This window comes from Hemitrygon akajei, chromosome 10 (assembly GCF_048418815.1).
Source record: "Hemitrygon akajei chromosome 10, sHemAka1.3, whole genome shotgun sequence".
Lineage (NCBI taxonomy): Eukaryota > Metazoa > Chordata > Chondrichthyes > Myliobatiformes > Dasyatidae > Hemitrygon > Hemitrygon akajei.
Window position 1 is genome coordinate 165,086,110 of NC_133133.1, and position 18,196 is coordinate 165,104,305.

The following is an 18,196-nucleotide window of genomic DNA, read 5'->3' on the forward strand; positions in this document are numbered from 1 at the left end:
CCACCTCTGATCCCCTAGTGAGGACTGGCTCATGGATCCAGTCCTGATGAAGGGTATCAGCCCGAAACGTTGACTGTTCATTTCCATGGATGCTGCCCGACCTGCTGAGTTCCTCCAGCGTGTTGTATGTGTTGCTTTGACCACAGCATCTCCAGTTCACTTTGTGTTCATGGACCTTGTTTCTTCCTCCTAAAGTCAATAATCAGCTCCTTGGTCTTTTTGACATTGAGTAAGAAGTTGTTATTGTTGTGGCACCACTCAGCCAGAGTTTCAATCTCCCTCCCATATGCTGATTCATCACCTCTTTTAATTCCGCCAATGATAAGTATAGCATTGGAGCTGTGCATTGTCACACAGTCGTAAGTGTAAAATGAGTAGAGCAGGGGGCTAAGCACACAGCTTTCTGGTGCACCTTTACTGATAAAGATTGTGGAGATGTTGTCAATCCAAAGTGATTGAAGTTTTGTAAGTGAGGAAATCAAGGATCCAATTGCCCAAGGAGGTATTGAGACCAAGGTCTTGAAGTTTATTGAGTATTATTTTTCACAATATGAAAAAAAGAATCTCCCTAAAGATGTATATTTGTGCTTGGGCCATTTTAATACTTTAATAATCATTAAGACTTTTGCCTGGAATAAATCAACTTGAAGGCAATATTGTCACGCCAAAAATTCTTCTTGCCTAGAGTCCTGCCAATATTTCAGCATATTTTATGCATGCAAGATTTTCTTGGCTCTTAAGAATTTCTTAGCATCATCAAGCTGTTTACAGTTACATAGAAACATAGAAAACCTACAGCATAATATAGGCCCTTCGGCCCATAAAGTTGTGCCGAACATGTCCCTACCTTAGAAATTACTAGGCTTACCTATACCCCTATATTTTACTAAGCTCCATATACCTATCTAAAAGGCTCTTAAAAGACCCTATTGTATCCACCTCCACCACCATGGCCAGAAGCCCATTCCACACACTCACCACTCTCTGAGTTATAAACTTACCCCTGACATCTCCTCTGTACCTACTCCCCAGCACCTTAAACCTGTGTCCTCTTGTGGCAACCATTTCAGCCCTGGGAAAAAGCCTCTGACTATCCACACTATCAATGCCTCTCATCATCTTATACGCCTCTATCAGGTCACCTCTCATCCTCCTTCACTCCAAGGAATAAAGGGCCGAGTTCATTCAACCTATTCTCATAAGGCATGCTCCCCAATCCAGACAACATCCTTGTAAATCTCCTCTGCACCCTTTCTGCCAGTGTATACCCACTAAGTTTACAAATGGCTAATATGTTTTTTTTTTCTAGAGGTAAGAATTATAAGCAATGTAGATGAATTAAACAGAGAGCACCCATTTCCCTTTGCATTGGGGTCAAGATTTAAAGATTTTTCTAGCATGATTGGCGGTGAGCTGAAGGGGTGATAAGGGCAAAATCCATTGTTACATTTAAACTGAATTTTGATATTTAGGCTTTACAAGGTAAGCTAGTAAAGCTTGGACCTTGTGGGAATCTAGTAAAGAAATTGCAAGTGCACTGGCAGAGCTGTTTTAAATTTCCTTAGCGACAGCTAATGTTCAAGAAAGGCTCTAAGAATAAGCCGCAAAATTATAGGCCAGTGAACCTAATGCCACATGGGTAAATTATTGGAAGGTATTCTAAGGGACAGGATATATAAGCTTTTGGATAGTCAGGGACTGATTAGGGATAGTCAACATGACTTTGTGTGTGGTAGGTTCTCTAACCAATCTTAGAGTTTTTCAAGGAGGTTATCAAGAAAGGTGATGAAGGAAAGACAGTGGCCATTGTCTACATGGATTTTAGCAAGACCTTTGATGGTGTCCTGCATGGGAGACTGGTCAAGAAGTTTGTTGCTTTGCATTCAGAATGAACTAGTAAAATGGATTCAACATTTGTTTGTGGGAGGGTGGTAGTGGATTGTTGCCTCTCCGACTAGAAGTGTGCTACAAGGATTGATACTAGGTCCGTTGTTTGTCATCTGCGTGGATGATAATGTGGTAAACGGGGCCAATATATGTGTGGATGGCACCAAAATTGGGAGTGTAATGGACAGTGAAGCAGGCTATCAAAATTTGCAGTGGGATTAGCAGAAAAAATGGGTTGAAAGATGGCAGATAGAATTTAACGCAGACAAGTGTGAGGTGTTGTGTTTTGGGAGGAAACACCAGGGTAGGACTTGTAGAGTGAACAGTAGGGCACTGAGGAATGCAGTAAAACAGAAATCTGGGAATACCTTGTAAGTGATGTCACAGGTAAATAGGGTTGTAATGAGTGCTTTTGGCAAATTGGCCTTTATAAATTAAAGTACTGAGTACAGGAGTTGGGTTGTTATGTTGAAGTTGTTAAATAAGATGGCCTCACCAACATCTTAAAGGGAAACCAAAGAGGGAGCTACTTCAATCAGAGGGTGGAACAAGCAACCAGCAGAAGTGGTGAATGTGAGTTCAATTGCAATATTTAAGAGAAATTTGGATAAGTACATGGGTGGGAGTGATATGGAAGGCTATGGTCCAGGTGCTGGTCATTGGGACTATGCAGAATAACTGGTCAGTGTGGACTAGATAGGCCAATAGGTCTGTTTCTGTGCTGTACTGCTCTATGACTCTTTTTACTTGGTCTTGGGTTGCAAGTTATCAAAGGGATAGAAATTGGTTGGGTATCTCCAACTGAAGGTACTTTGCAGTTGAAAATTGGTTTGACCAATGGTGAAAGTGTTTTTAAGCCTTGTACCTACTGGGTAATCGATTTCTGGTTAAATAGGATTATCATTCTCCATAGAACTTCTGTCATGTAAATCTCTCCTTTCACTGCCCACACATTTTCTGTATTGCTTCTGCTCGTTGTGTGGGGAATTTCTGTCATCCCATGCTTGTACTTTTATCCATTGTCACTATTTTGTGTGAACAATGCCATAGCAACAGTATTCTGGTGAAACACAGGCAGATGGAAGAACTCAGCATTCCAGACAACATCTGTGGAGATAAATTGGTATTGGCATTTCCAGATGAAAGATCTTGACCCAAAATATCTACCATCCATTTCTCTCCACAAGTGCTGACTGATCTGCTGAGTTCTAACAGCATCTGCAATCTCTTGTATCACCATTCCAGTGACCTTACTGATGGATACTTCCATATCAGTCTAGACACCTCAAAAAAACTTAACTATCCTGATAGATTGCTCAAGCAGATCCTGGTTGACAGTTTGTACAATCCATGTGCTGAATTGTTTGGGTTTCTTGTGGGTATCTAAACCTTTTTTATGTAAAAGGTTCCTTGGCAAAGAGCAGCCAGCCAGTTAGTTTTGTGGAAGGTGGGAAATCTGGCTCTCATGAAAATGTTTGTTCCAAAATTCTCAATGCATAGTTTGGTTTTCTGACAAGTTATCAGCTTGGGCTCAAGTCCAACTCAAGTAAAACTTGCATTGAATGTTCAGTCAAGTTTAATTTTAATTTAGTTTTCCTTTAGCAAACTAATTTTCAAAGCTTTTTGGGTAGCAAAGATCCAAAGAGTATCTCCATTTCGTAGGCAAAACCTTGGCAGGACTTGCAGAGTAAATGGTAGGACCTTGTAGGATATTATAGAACAGACAAGCTTAGGGATACAGATAGTGTGATGGAGGAGGAGTCTGGCATGCTTGGCTTCATCAGTCAGGACGCTGACTACAAGAGTTGGTACAACACTCTGCAGCTGTATAGGTCATTGGTGAGGCCATGCTTGAAGCATTGTGTGTTGTTTTGGTTATACAGTTATAAGAAGGAAGACATTGAGATGGAAAAGGATGCAGAAAAGATTTACAAGAATGTTGCCAGGACTAGATGGTTTGAGTTATAGAACATAGAATAGTTGAGCACATTACAGGCCCTTCAGCCCACAATGTTGTGCCGACCCTCAAACTCTGCCTCCCATATAACCCCCCACCTTAAATTCCTCCATATATCTGTCTAGTAGTCTCTTAAATTTTCACTAGTGTATCTGCTTCCACCACTGATTCAGGCAGTGCATTCCATGCACCAACCACTCTGAGTGAAAAATCTTCCTCTAATATCCCCTTTGAACTTCCCTCCCCTTACCTTAAAGCCATGTCCTCTTGTACTGAGCAGTGGTGCCCTGGGGAAGAGGCGCTGGCTGTCCACTCTGTCTATTCCTCTTAATATCTTGTACACCTCTATCATGTCTCCTCTCATCCTCCTTCTCTCCAAAGAGTAAAGCCCTAACTCCCTTAATCTCTGATCATAATCCATATTCTCTAAACCAGGCAGCATCCTGGTAAATCTCCTCTGTACCCTTTCCAATGCTTCCACATCCTTCCTATAGTGAGGCGACCAGAACTGGACACAGTACTCCAAGTGTGGCCTAACTAGAGTTTTATAGAGCTGCATCATTACATCGCGTCTCTTAAACTCTATCCCTCGATTTATGAAAGCTAACACCCCATAAGCTTTCTTAACTACCCTATCTACCTGTGATGCAACTTTCAGGGATCTGTGGACATGTAAGGAAACATAAGGAAACATTGGATAGTCTGGGACGGACAGAGTGAAGTAGGCTGAGACGTAACCTCAGAAATTGTAAGAATAATTGTGAGGGGCATAGGCAAGGTGAATGGTCACCATCGTTTTCCTCACAGTAGGGAGTCTAGAACTAGGAGAGGTTGATATATTTAAAAGACAGTTAGACTTAGATTTACAAGGAAAAAAGACTTGAGGATATAAACCAAATGAATAAGTTGGACCAAAGGGCTTGTTTCCATGCTGAATTACACTTAACAATGCTGTTAATAGATGCAAACTTCGAGCATTCAGATTGAAAATGCACTCTACTGATATAAGAGCTAGATCAGGTTCAATACAGTGAAAGACATAAGGCTGAGTGTTTAGCACATACAGAAACCTGACACAATTCATGTTTTAAAAGATCAAATTTGTTTTATCCAAATCTGAAACCCTACACATTCATATATGGAGCCTGTGCTCCTCCTCACTCTGCCTACTGTTACTGACTATAGAAGTTTAGAAGTGAGTGGAATTGATATTATTCCCAGTTCTGGCAGAACCCCTTAGGGCAGCTAAAGGATATCCTTCTCCCTCACTGCAGTGTTGGGACTACTATATAACCCCAGTGACTTGTGGCATTGGAGGAACATCATTCTCTGAATTTAAAATTCCATTTTGGTAAACCTTTTGCATTCTCTCTCAAATATGACACTATTTTGAAATTACACATTATGTTATAGCTGTCAGGAAAAGCTAATTTATCTTTGAGAGGTGTTGAGAGCTGAAAATTGTTTATAATATAAACGTACTTTAAAATTACATTGTGTAGATTAATAATGATGACTTGTTATTTTGTGGTCTTAAACACTCCTGCAACTTTAAAATGGGGCTGTCAGATTTGAAAGTTACCATAAATTTATAGTTAAATATTGTGGTTAAAATTATTTCACTAATTAAAGAGTAACTTAACAACTTTATGTTCTGGATTACACCTAACTGATAATAGGTTCTCTGGCCTGCTAAATTCCCACTTGGAGTACTGTGCTCATTTCTAGTCGCCTCACTGTAGGAAGGATGTGGAAACCATAGAAAGGGTGCAGAGAAGATTTACAAGGATGTTGCCCGGATTGGGGAGCATGCCTTATGAGAATAGGTTGAGTGAACTTGGCCTTTTCTCCTTGGAGTGCCGGAGATGAGAGGTGACCTGATAGAGGTGTACAAGATAATGAGAGGCATTGATCATGTGGATAGTCAAGAGGCTTTTTCCCAAGGCTGAAATGGCTAGCACGAGAGGGCATAGTTTTAAGGTGCTTGGAAGTAGGTACAGAGGAGATGTCAGGGGTAAGTTTTTTTACTCAGAGTGCTGAGTGCGTGGAATGGGCTGTGGGCAGCAGTGGTGGCGGTGAAAATAATAGGGCATTTTAAAAGACTCCTGGATGGATACATGGAGCTTAGAAAAATAGAGGGCTATATGTAACCCTGGGTAATTTCTAAGGTAAGGACGTGTTCGGCACAGCTTTATGGACTGAAGGGCCTGTATTGTGCTGTAGGTTTTCTATGTTGCTATCTTTAAATAAAATTCTAATTTTCCTAACAATTTATTCTGAAAGCTTTTTGGGTACAACATTGTTCTTGCATGAAGATATTATATGTTACCATTTCTAAGAAAGTTTAAAAAAACTTCCACAGATAACACCAACCATCGAAGATCCAAGAGTTTTCTCTGACATTGAAGCTATATTGAAAGAGAAGAAAATTATATCTCAACTTTAAGTGCAATATGATGAACTGGTATTACTTTTTTTATTCCTGTACCTGTACGCTGCAAATCACTGAATGTAACATGTGAACTCTTTTTAAACCACAGTGCTGACATAATATGAACTTTAATTTCTGTAATGATGCTGTACTGCAAAGGTTAAATATAGTATATTTTATCTAAAATATTAAAAATACATGGTACTTAGTTTTCCTTAGTATTGTCTGTATTTTTTTAAATGACCATAGCTCATGTACTAAGAATTGATTAATGCCATTCCATTTGTAATGCTGGCAGGAATTGTTTACCATTAGAGTAATAAAATTTTTAAAAAATCCTAGAACTACAGTATATTTCAGTTATATCCAAAAATGTTTAATATATGACTATTGTATAAAGGTAACTTCCAATTCCAATTTGTTTGTAATACTTTTAGGACTTTGCACTGATTTAACACAAAGTCATGAAGTTATAGAGCACATAATGGCTCTTCAGCCCACTGTATGCAAGCCAATCAGGTACCGATCCATTCTAATCCCATTTAATAGCACTTTACCTGCAGGTTTCTCTGTCTTGGCAACTCATTTGCTTTTCTGTATTTTCTCGTGTTATGGGACTTTCCAGCAGAGCATTCCAGATTCTAATCAGCTTCTGGGTGAAAAGTTCTTCCTGAGGTCTCCTCTAAATTCCACATCCTCTAGTTTTAGATACCTCTTCTTTGTGGTATTTCCTCCAAACCCATCAAAACTTTGTACAATATTATTACGCAACACCCCTCCCCCCCGCTATCAGCCTCCTAGTCTTCAAAACAGAATCACTCCTCATAACTAAAATGCCCCATTCCTAGTAGTAATCTGATGAACCTCTTCAGTGCAAGCTCTTCCCAACTATATAACATGGCAAACAGAACAGTACTCTATCTATAGCCTAATCAATATCTTATACACTTGTACTATAGCCTACTTGCTCTTGTATTTTATGCCCAGACTAATGAAGGCAAGTATTTCATATCTGCCTTCATCTTATCAAACTATGCTACTGCTTCTACATATTCTAGGAGGCTCTTCATTGTTTCAAAGCGGTCTACCATTCAGTACCCAAGTCATTTCATATTTATCAAGATTAAATTCCAATTATTGATCTGCACATTTATCTGCTTAATATCGTCCTTTACCCAAGGCTATTTTCCTCACCAGGAAGACACCACTAATATTTGCGTCACTCAGATACTTAATCAAAATACTTCTATTCTTATCCAAATAATTAATGTTAAAACAAAGGTTTGCAGCATGATACCTGTGATAACACCCACTGGTCAGATACTTTCCATCACAAAAACAATCCGTAACCAGAATCGGTTGCTTCATATCACAAGGCTAATCTTGTATCAAATTTTGCCAATTTGTAGAGGATCCCATGGCCCCAACCTGTTGGACCAGTAGCCCATACAGGAGCTTGTGTGTAACTCCTTACCGAATTTCATAGACTACATCAACTATATTGCACAGCACAATTTACATCTCTGAATAAATTAATCATTTAATTAATAAATTAAAGTTGCTCAGACAAAGTTGCCCCATTCTTGATTAATCCCTTTCTATTCAAATGTAGACTAATCCTGTTTCTCAGATTTTTTCCAATTATTTTTGTGTAATTACTTGCCTTTTCCCTGCTGCCCTTCTTTCATTAAAAAAAAAAATCCACATTTGCTGCCCTCCAGGCATCTGTGGCCAAAGGTTTAAACTTTTGTCAGGACCCCAGCAATCTTCTTCCCTGCTTTCCAGAACAACCTGGAATACACTCATCAGGTCCTGTGAATTTATTTATGCCCACTTAGACATCAAGAAGCTTTTCAATGATAAAATGTTCTACAATTTACCTCCCTGAATTCTCCGTCTACCATGTTGGCCTCTGTGAATATGGATAAGGAACATCTATTTAAGACTTCATGCACTGATTCTCGTTTTGGCTGTAACAAGCCAACTCTTGTCTGAAGTAATTTCTTACCATTAGTATATTTATCGTGGGATTTCCCTTAATTGTAAACATTCTGTAGTTCTGCAGGTTTCTCCTTGTATTCAGTTCTCTTTACCACCCATACTATTTTGTAATCCTTTAGCAAGCTCTCAATCGCTTGACGTACAGGGTTCCTTGGACTTACTGATTTTACCTTCATGCTTATGAATACACATTGGCACTAAACTCACACCATTTCATTTATGAATGTCTCCCACTTAAACAAAGACCTTCCTGCAAGTAAGTGTAAGTCAATTTCAGTATACATATATTGAATAAATTAAAAATCGTGCAAAAAAAAAAGAAATACTATATATTTTAAAAGTGAGGTAGTGTCCAAGGGTTCAGTGTCCATTTGGGAATCGGATGGCAGGAGGGGAAGAAGTTGCTCCTAAGTCACTGAGTGTGTGTCTTCAGGCTTCTGTACATCCTACCTGATGATAACAGTGAGAAAAGGGCATGCCCTGGGTGCTGGGGGTCCTTAATAATGGACGCTGCCTTTCTGAAACACCGCTCTTTGAAGATGTACTGGGAACTTTGTAGGCTAGTACCCAAGATGGAGCTGACTAAATTCACAACCCTCTGCAGCCCCTTCCGGTCCTGTGCAGTAGCCCCTCCATACCAGACAGTGATGCAGCCTGTCAGAATGCTCCCCACGGTACACCTACAGAAGTTTCTGAGTGTATTTGTTGATGTACCAGATCTCTTCAAACTCCTAATGAAGTATATTTGCTGTCTTGCCTTCTTTATAACTATCGTATATCGATATGTTTGCACCAGGTAGATCCTCAGAGATCTTGACACCCAGGAACTTGAAATTGCTCACTCTTTCCACTTCTGATCCCTCTATGAGGATTGGTATGTGTTCCTTCATCTTACCCTTCCTGAAATCCACAATCAGCTCTTGTCTTACTGACGTTGAGTGCCAGGTTTTGCTGCGACACCATTCCACTAGTTGGCATATCTCACTCCTCTACGTCCTCTTGTCACCATCTGAGATTTTACCAACATTGGTCGTATCGTCAGCAAATTTATAGATGGTATTTGAGCTATGCCTAGCCACACAGTCATGTGTATATAGAGAGTAGAGCAGTGGGCTAAGCACACTCCCCAGAGGTGCACCGGTGTTGATTGTCAGCAAGGAGGAGATGTTATCACCAATCCGCACAGATTGTAGTCTTCTGGTTAGGAAGTCGAAGATCCAATTGCAGAGGGAGGTACAGAGGCCCAGGTTCTGCAGCTTCTCAATCAGGAATGTGGGAATGATAGCATTTAATGCTGAGCTGTAGTTGATGAATAGCATCCTGACATAGGTGTTTGTGTTGTCCGGGTGGTCTAAAGCCGTGTGAAGAGCCATTGAGATTGCATCTGCTGTTAAATTATTGTGGTGATAGGCAAATTGCAATGGGTCCAGGTCCTTGCTGAGGCAGGAGTTCATTCTGGTCATGACCAACCTCTCAAAGCATTTCATCACTGTAGATGTGAGCATGATCAGGCAATAGTCATTAAGACCATAAGACAAAGGAGCGGAAGTCAGTCAATCGGCCCATTGAGTCTGCTCAGCCATTTTATCATGAGCTGATCCATTCCCCCATTTAGTCCCACTCCCTCGCCTTCTCACCATAACCTTTGATGGCCCTGGCTACTCAGATACCTATCAAGCTCTGCCTTAAGTACACCCAAAGACTTGGCCTCCACTGCTGCCCGTGGCAACAAATTCCTCAGATTCACCACCCTCTAGCTAAAAAAATTACTTTGCATCTCTGTTCTGAATGGGTGCCCTTCAATCCTTAAGTTATGCCCTCTCACATTAAGGCAGCTGACATTCTTCTTCTTAGGCATTGGTATAATTATTGCCTTTTTGAAGTTCATTTTTAACTGACTTCAAAATTCTCCACCTTTGGCACTAAGCTACATTCTCCAAGAGTAGTACAACGGATGCTGCCTGACCTGTGAGTTCTTCCAGCATTGTGTACGTATTCTTTGATCCACAGCATCTGCAGTTGTATTTTTGTGTCTCAAAACACTTTCCTGGACACAATAAAATGGTCCCAGTTCCTACCGGGGAAGTTGAAACACCTCATTACTAAAATAACTCTATGACTCTTGTATCTATATCCTGTTCTGTGACTGTCAGGAGGCCAGTAGTATACCATTAGCAAAGTGATCACCTCCTTTCGCTATGGCCTCAACTGAAGAGCATTCTATGACATCCTTCCTCATTCTGACAGAAACAAGCTCCTTAATTAATATTGCAATGGTACCACCTCTTTTGCAGTTCCCTCCTCATGCCTGGAGATCCTATACCCTGGAATGCTGAGTCCTGTCCTTTCAACCAACAACAGTAACAGTTAACATGTTCCCATGTGATGATCAACACTATGTTCATATACCTTACTAGTCTGACTCATTGTATTAAAACAGATACAAATTACTTACATTCCTTCCATATGCCTAGGTCTGTTCTGCCTATGGAACTGACTTAGTTTTGACCATATCTCCCCCCTTTACCCCTAGCTGTAGATCAATGTCTTATTCCTTTGCCACACTTGTAACGTCTTCCCAACAGCACTAGCAAACATCCCCAAAAGGACATTGGACTTGTTTGAGTTCAGGTATGACCTATCCATCTTGCACAGGATCTAGCTTACTCAGAATCTGTTCCAGTGATTAAAACCCTCTCACTAGACACACATTCTTCTGACTTATCCTCCTAGTCCCAAATTCACTACTATCTGGCCGTGGAAGTAATCCAGAGATTGCAAGCTTGAGTTTCTGCAGCTTAGCTCCCTAAGTTTATTTTGCAGGATCTCACCCTGCTTAGACTATAACCTCTTGCTATTACTGTACCCCTTCTAAAGTGCCCTTCAACCATTCCTTGATTTTGATGCCAGGAAGGCAACCTGGATTCAGATCTGTAGCCACAGAAGGTCTTCTCTATTTCCCCTGCCATCAAGTCTCCTACCACTATTAACCTTGGAATCTTACTCCTTTCCCCTTATGTAGCTGAGCCATCCACAGTGTTGTGATTTGGCTCTAATTGGACTCTTCAAACAAATATTCAAGCCCACCACTTTCCAACACAGAGAATGTTTTGTCTTTCTGTCTGCCTCCCTTCTTCTGCCTAGTTGTCACCCATTCCTCTTTTGTCTTTGCCTTTCCTTACAAACAGGTATGCTCCAAACTTACAGTGCCACAAATGTACCATAGTGCCTCCAGTCAGCATCCATGCTCCAAAATTCAGCAACCAAGCTGGTTAGCTCAGAAGTAACTCCTGAAGATGCAGTCATTCAGGCCACACGGAGCATCTCAGAAATAAACATGGTGCAAGTATTACAACATACAAGACTGAGAGTTGTCATATTTTAAATTTGAAAGGATGACTTGAAATACAACCAAAATTCTGTTCCCACACTTAATTTGTTATTAAAAAAAGGGAAAATATTCATCAACTACCTACCTGACCAACATTAATTTCCATGTCTAACCACAGATCAGTATTGAGAAGATATTAAATGCACTACTCACAAAAACTAACATACTTGAGATCTGCTGCAAAAAAAAGTTATTTCACTGCCTACCTTTCATGCTGTTTAAAGTTCTAGTCAAAGTGCTCTTGTCCAGTGAGCTGAAATGCAAATTGATTTCAATAGAAACGGTAACAACTATAATTGCATCCAAGTTGGCTTTTTCAATAGGTACATTTAATGTCAGAGAAATGTATGCAATATACATCCTGAAATTCTTTTTCTTTGCAAACGTACATGAAAACAGAGAAGTGCCCCAAAGAATGACTGACAGTTTAAAAAATTGTTAGAACCCCAAAGCTCCCCCACTCCCTCCTCCCATGCATAAGCAGCAGCAAATCAACAACCCCTTTCCTCACCAGCAAAAAAGCATTAGCAAACCCCACTGAGCACTCAAGCATGCCGCAAAGCATCAATAAAAATACAGACTGCAGTACCCAAAAGACAACTCGTTTACCCAGTATTCGATATACCACAGGCTCTCTCTGTTCCTAATAAGGGAAAAAGGGATGTCCCCATTTCAAAGCAAGAGGGAAGACATAACAAAACAACTCGCTGATTTATGGTGTTAAAAATCTGTTGCACCGCTTTTTCCGAGCTCTGTGGCCAAAGAACTTGGGTCCCAGGGCACACAACCAGCAGCAAGCTTGCTGCTTTCGATCGTCCTGTGTACTCCCACGACACATCAGGAGGCAGCACTGGCCTTGAATCAGCCCGCCTTCCAGAGCCACAAAAGTTCAGCACCCTAAAGGCACGCTAGTCTTCCAGGCCCGAAACTACAAGCTTCAACTAAAAACCAACTGATGAAAATTTAACTTTAAAAATTGCTGACTTTGAAAATATTCACTCCTCACCCACCAAATCCCATGAATGTACAAAATGCTTGAGAACTCAGCAGGTCAGGTAGTGTCAATGGAAATGGATAAACAATTGACATTTCGGGAAGAGACACTTCTTCAGGACTGGAAAGGCCAGAGTGGGAAATAGAAGAAGAGAGCAGAGGGTGGGAATAAAAAAATTACCAGAAGGAGAAATCAATGTTCATGCCATCAGGTTGGAGGCTACCTAGACAGAATATGAGGTGTTGCTTCTCCACCCTGAGAGTAGCCTAATTGTGGCACAAGAGGAGGCATTGGACAGACATGTCGAAATAGGAAAGTGAATAGGAATTAAGATGGTTGGCCACTGGGAAATTCCACTTCCTGCAGATGGAGCAGAGGTTTTTGACAAAGTGGTCCTCCAATGTAGTGGAGGCCATTTTGGGAGCACCGGATACAATGGACAATCCATGCAGGTTCACAGGTGAAATGGTGCCTCACCTGGACAGACTGAGGCCCAGAACGGAGGGGAGGGAGGAGATGAATGGGAAAGTGTAGATTACCCGCTTGCAAGGATATGTGCTGGGAGGGAGATTAGTGGGGAGGGGCAAATGGAAAAGGGAATCACAGAGGAAGATATCCCTGTAGAAAGTTGAGAGTGGGAGGGGGGAAGGTAAAGATGTGCATGATTGTAGGATCCCTTTGGAGGCAGTGGAAGCTGAAGAGAATGATGTGGATGTGGAGGCTCATGGGGTGGTAGATTAGGACAAGAGGAACTCTATCCCTGTTACAGCTGCAGATAACGGTGATGTCAGGAAAATGGAGGAGATGCAGGTGAGGGCAGCATCAAATCACGCACACACCATTTTTGTGGAGAGAGTTAATGTCTATGTCTACCAATGTGCTCCAGCTGAATCACAACTATTTTGCTGATTCTGACAGTCAGGCTTCTAAGAATACCTAAAGAATACTTCATCAACTTATTTTGCAAGAGAAAGTAGGCAGATTAATGGCTTGAAAGCATGGTCTCAACATGAGTAAAACAAAATTGATGATAGTGAATCAGAAGACAAATAATCACTGCATTCATAAAAGGTGGCATTTACTCACCAATAATTTGCTCACAGATGAGCAGTTTGATTTCTCCAGGCTTCAGAGTTCTTTACATACTGAGCAGAGTTCTATGGGTGAGTTGCTCCTTGATATCAGGGGAGGTATTTGAATGAATGTGCCTTACAGAAGCCCTGGTAAAAATGAAGTCTATGGGCATCTAAGAAAATGTTCCAACAGTTATGGCCATAACTTGTGCTAAGTGCTTTTGGAAGTCAATCATTCCAGTCCCAGGCATCTCTACGGGAGTTCCTCGTGGAAGTGACTAATGCTCATACACTTTCAATTGCTTCATCATTGACTTCCTTCTAGTAAAAGGTTATAATTTATGATTGGAAAATTCACAATGTTCAATTCCACAGAAAATGAAATTGTAGATTCAGGGATAGGCAGAGAGGTAGCATGTGATATTCATGCCAAGCAAGTGTCAGATGACAGTAATCTTTACCCACAGGAACTCCGATTATCTCCCTCTGTAATTGAACATCCTTAACTCTCACACCATGAACAATGTGGTTGAGCCACTTTAAATACAAAGACCACAACAAAAGTCTGGCAACTCTGCTTTGAGTGACTTACTTTTGGAATCTCCAAGACTTCACAGCATCTACCACTTATGTCCATTGTGTTATGGAAGGCTTTCCATTTACATAGGTGTGAGCAACTCCAGCAACACTCAAGAATTTCAGCATCATCTAGGACAAAACAATCTTCTTGACAGGCATAGCATTCACCACTATTAACAATTATCTCCTCCACCAATGTAGAAATACGGCTGTAGTGTACAATTGAACTACAATTACTTATCATATACGAACAAACTGCCAGCCATACATTATCCTTCCAAGTCACAAAACATCTTGAAAATATGTTGCTGTTCCTTAGTCAAGTCTGGACTTAATTCCTGGAATTTCTTATACAGTACAATCATATTGTAGCAGTAACACCACTAGGATTATTTCAGCAACTCAAGTGTTTTAGCACCTTTTTTGTATCAGGGATGGGCAATGTATCTGTGCCTTACTAGCAATGCCCACATCCTGTAAAACAACTTTATGAAAATATCAAAAAATCCTTTTGCCCGAGTCCCATTTTGAATCTTTGATATTCATGGTATGGGGTTAAATCCAGTTTGGGTTGTAATATCAAACTGCTTTTGATTGTACTAATACAGATGTTGAATGAACTAACCTTCAGTACTCTCAATCACTTGCTGGTGAACTTTGAACAAATCTGTTCACAAAATAGCTTTGTCATTCAGAGAACACAAATGTATGCAATGTGGAAAATGTAACTATTCAACAAATGTCAAGCTATAAAGACTCTGTGGATAATACAGTATTTGTTGTTATCTGGCTGAGATTAAGATGGTTATAATAATATGAATGGATTAGATGGAAAAGCAGTGGGAAAATATAAGTAATTTTTGTTGTGACTGCACTTCCCTGAACAAACACCAAATCCAATTTTGAAAAATATTGAAGGACTTATTAAATCCTGTCATTTAAATAAAAGGTAAGCAATATTAACCAATCCATTTCACAATGGTTCACTGAAGTGACTTTGAAGAAGATCTTATCAGTGGCACTCTTTATTGACAGTGCAAAATAATTGGATCACCATTAACTTTGACTGTAATCAAACAGTAAACAAATATGGGACTAAACAGAATGTGTTTGTTCATACAAAACATAGCAAAAAAATGCAAAGGGAAATAACTAAAAGACAGTTCAAAAAGCTGAGGTCTAAGCAGCTTGAGCTTGCAACCAGAATATTAAAGCTATCACAATTTTCTTCAAATTTCTACAAAGTGTAACAATATGAGAACAAATAATACCACAGCAGGCAAGAAACCGGATCAAATGGCTGATATTTTACATACTTTCATTTGCATAACATTCTGTCTTTCAGTTATTTCTTCTAATAAAGTGAATTTAACAGTATAAAGTCTTTACAAGGCAAGCTTGGCAGAAGCTTGCAGGTAAGCTTAGAGTTCAACAAATGTCAAGTTATAAAGACAAAAGATTTGTCATAAACAAAGGTCAACACCAAATATACCAGTCTGCGAAATTTTGGCTCACATCTTTAGATCATAATAGCACAATTATGACAGAGCTGCAAAAGAAAACTTGATCCACAAGTCAAATTAATAGTGAACTGCAGAATAGGTTCAGCAATAAGGTTCACCATCACGTCTTTTAAATTAGCAGTTTAGAAGAGAGGGATCAAAATTTTTTTTTTGTCATATAAGTACAGTCTCATCACCTTACAAAAGCCCAGAGAAAAAAATCTGCAATGTAAGGTTTTCAACTATTTAACATTTGGATAGTGGCAGGATTCCAGCTTCAACTGCATGTTAGAAAGTTAGGAATATTACTGAAATTACAGTCCAAACTGCATTGTTTTAGTAAATTTCTGTAAAAATGGTTTTCTGTATTAAATATCACAAAGTCTATGGTGGGTGATGAGATACAAACAGCAGAATTATTTGACAATGAGTGTGTTCTGATTAAAACCACATGTAAATTCTGTGCAGTACTTTTGTTTTTCTATAAAATATTTATATACATATACATACACCATAAATATATATAAAGAAATCCATACACAATACATATGTTCAGCCAATATTATACAAGACATTTTTGTAAACTGTGAGTCAAGAACAAATGACATGATATGATGGTGCTAAAACATGTCTATTCTTACACTGTGATGTCTGAAAAGAGTGATTGCAGTACTTTTCTGTCAAACATTTACTGAACAGTATCAACTCAGTTGATAGTGAAATATAATAAATTGACATTTATGAATTATAACCATCCATAAGCTAATTTCTTTACAAAAACATTGTTGCACTTTGAGAATGTACTTTTAGCAATATCCAATTCATTTAACTGGCAAATTGCTGTTGATATTGTCAGTCTTCAAAGCCAATGGAAGTTTTTGCATACGGGTATTGGCCAAATGCTGAAAGACAGAAAGTTAATATTACATTACAAAATATTTTGAAGCAAAATCAAACATTTTGAAGAGCAGTCAATAAATTAATTACCTTTGGTTTTGGAGTATTAATACATTGTTACATTTCATCACAATCGGATTACTTTATGAAAACTCAAAGAATTCTTTTTTCTTTTTTTTGAAATTTCCATACAGAAATCCTTCCTACTTTGATTTCATGCAGCTGCCATCATTTAGCTGCATAATTCACACTTAAAGGCTTAGAGGGACGCTGTCCCTTTAGACATGTCACTGTTGCAATGGATTTAATTGTTGCCATATAAGTCAATAAGGCAGAAGAGGGTGAGCAGGATCCCTGCCTTACAGAATACAGGAGATTTTGGTGGTTGAAATCAATGTTAGGTTGAATAGGCCCAGGAGGCCTTCCTAATTAGGAGAAGCTGGCAGCAGGTGCTAGTTGAGCTCACCTTAAGCAGTAAGACTCTGAGAAATACAATGCAATTCAACAAAATATATGAAAATCTCATAGATATATCCTGCCAAGAGCTGACTTCTTAAACATTCTTCCTTTAACTACAACATTCAGACATATTAGGCACACATCACACATACTGCTTCATGTAAAGTAAACTGGGCATCCATTCATAGATCTGCTAAGGCAAGAACGTCACTGGTGGATAAATAATAAAGTTTCCTCTGCCTTTCGAGTCAAAACTAGACTCATTAGAAAGTGTAATCTACAGTACTGTGCAAAAGTCTTAGGCACATTTATAAAAGTTCTGTAAAGTGAAGATGCTGTCAAAAATGGTGAAATGATAAGTTTCTGAATAGCAAAAAATACTATAAAGAATAGTAAACAGTAAAAACTAAATCAAATCAATATTTGGTGTGACCACCCTTTGCTTTTAAAAGTGCATCAGTTCTCTTAGGTATACTGAATTACAGCTATATAAGTAAATCGGCTGGTTCCTTCCAAGTAAGCAGCTTGGAGAACTTGCCACAATTCTGCAGACTTTGGTTGCCTTGTTTGGGTCTGTCTCTCCAGATAATCCCGGATAGCCTTGATGACATCGAGATCAGGGCTCTGAAGAGGCCATACCATCTGAAACCAGTAAACAAAAATCTAGAGTGTCTAAGACTTTTGCACAGTACTGTCTTTGATCTAGGAACAATTTCAGAATGGAAACTAGGATCCATATAGATACTGGGTCTGTGCTGGCCTTTACTAAAGGAAGCTCAACTCACTGTACCAGTTCCTGAAAGCAGCATCCTCAACTCAACCATCATCATCTGCATTTTCAATGACATTCCTTCCATTTCTGAAGTCGGTGAGACCTAATGTAGATTGGGATACCACTTCGTCGAGCAGAAGAAGCGGAATTTCCCAGTGGCCACCTATTTTAATTCCATTTTTTCCCATTCCCATGCTGATATGTCAAATCCATGGCCTCCTCTACTGTCGCAACGAGGCTACACTCAGATTGG

At 39.6% G+C, this 18,196-nt stretch overlaps 2 protein-coding genes across 10 annotated transcripts in view; one reads left to right on the forward strand and one right to left on the reverse strand.

Annotated features, from left to right (window-relative positions):
* Positions 1-6,489, forward strand: part of acss3 (acyl-CoA synthetase short chain family member 3) — a 92,686-nt gene extending 86,197 nt beyond the window's left edge. For both annotated transcript variants that reach the window (XM_073059612.1, XM_073059613.1), the window contains one exon: positions 6,207-6,489. In XM_073059612.1, coding sequence (XP_072915713.1) covers positions 6,207-6,290 — 84 coding nt within the window. In that variant the 3' untranslated portion in view covers positions 6,291-6,489. The remainder of the gene's footprint in view (positions 1-6,206) is intronic.
* An 8,816-nt stretch (positions 6,490-15,305) lies between these two features.
* ppfia2 (PTPRF interacting protein alpha 2) overlaps positions 15,306-18,196 on the reverse strand; it is a 334,142-nt gene continuing 331,251 nt past the window's right edge. For all 8 annotated transcript variants that reach the window (XM_073059619.1, XM_073059615.1, XM_073059617.1 and 5 more), the window contains one exon: positions 15,306-16,717. The gene's annotated coding sequence lies outside the window, so the exon portion shown is untranslated. The remainder of the gene's footprint in view (positions 16,718-18,196) is intronic.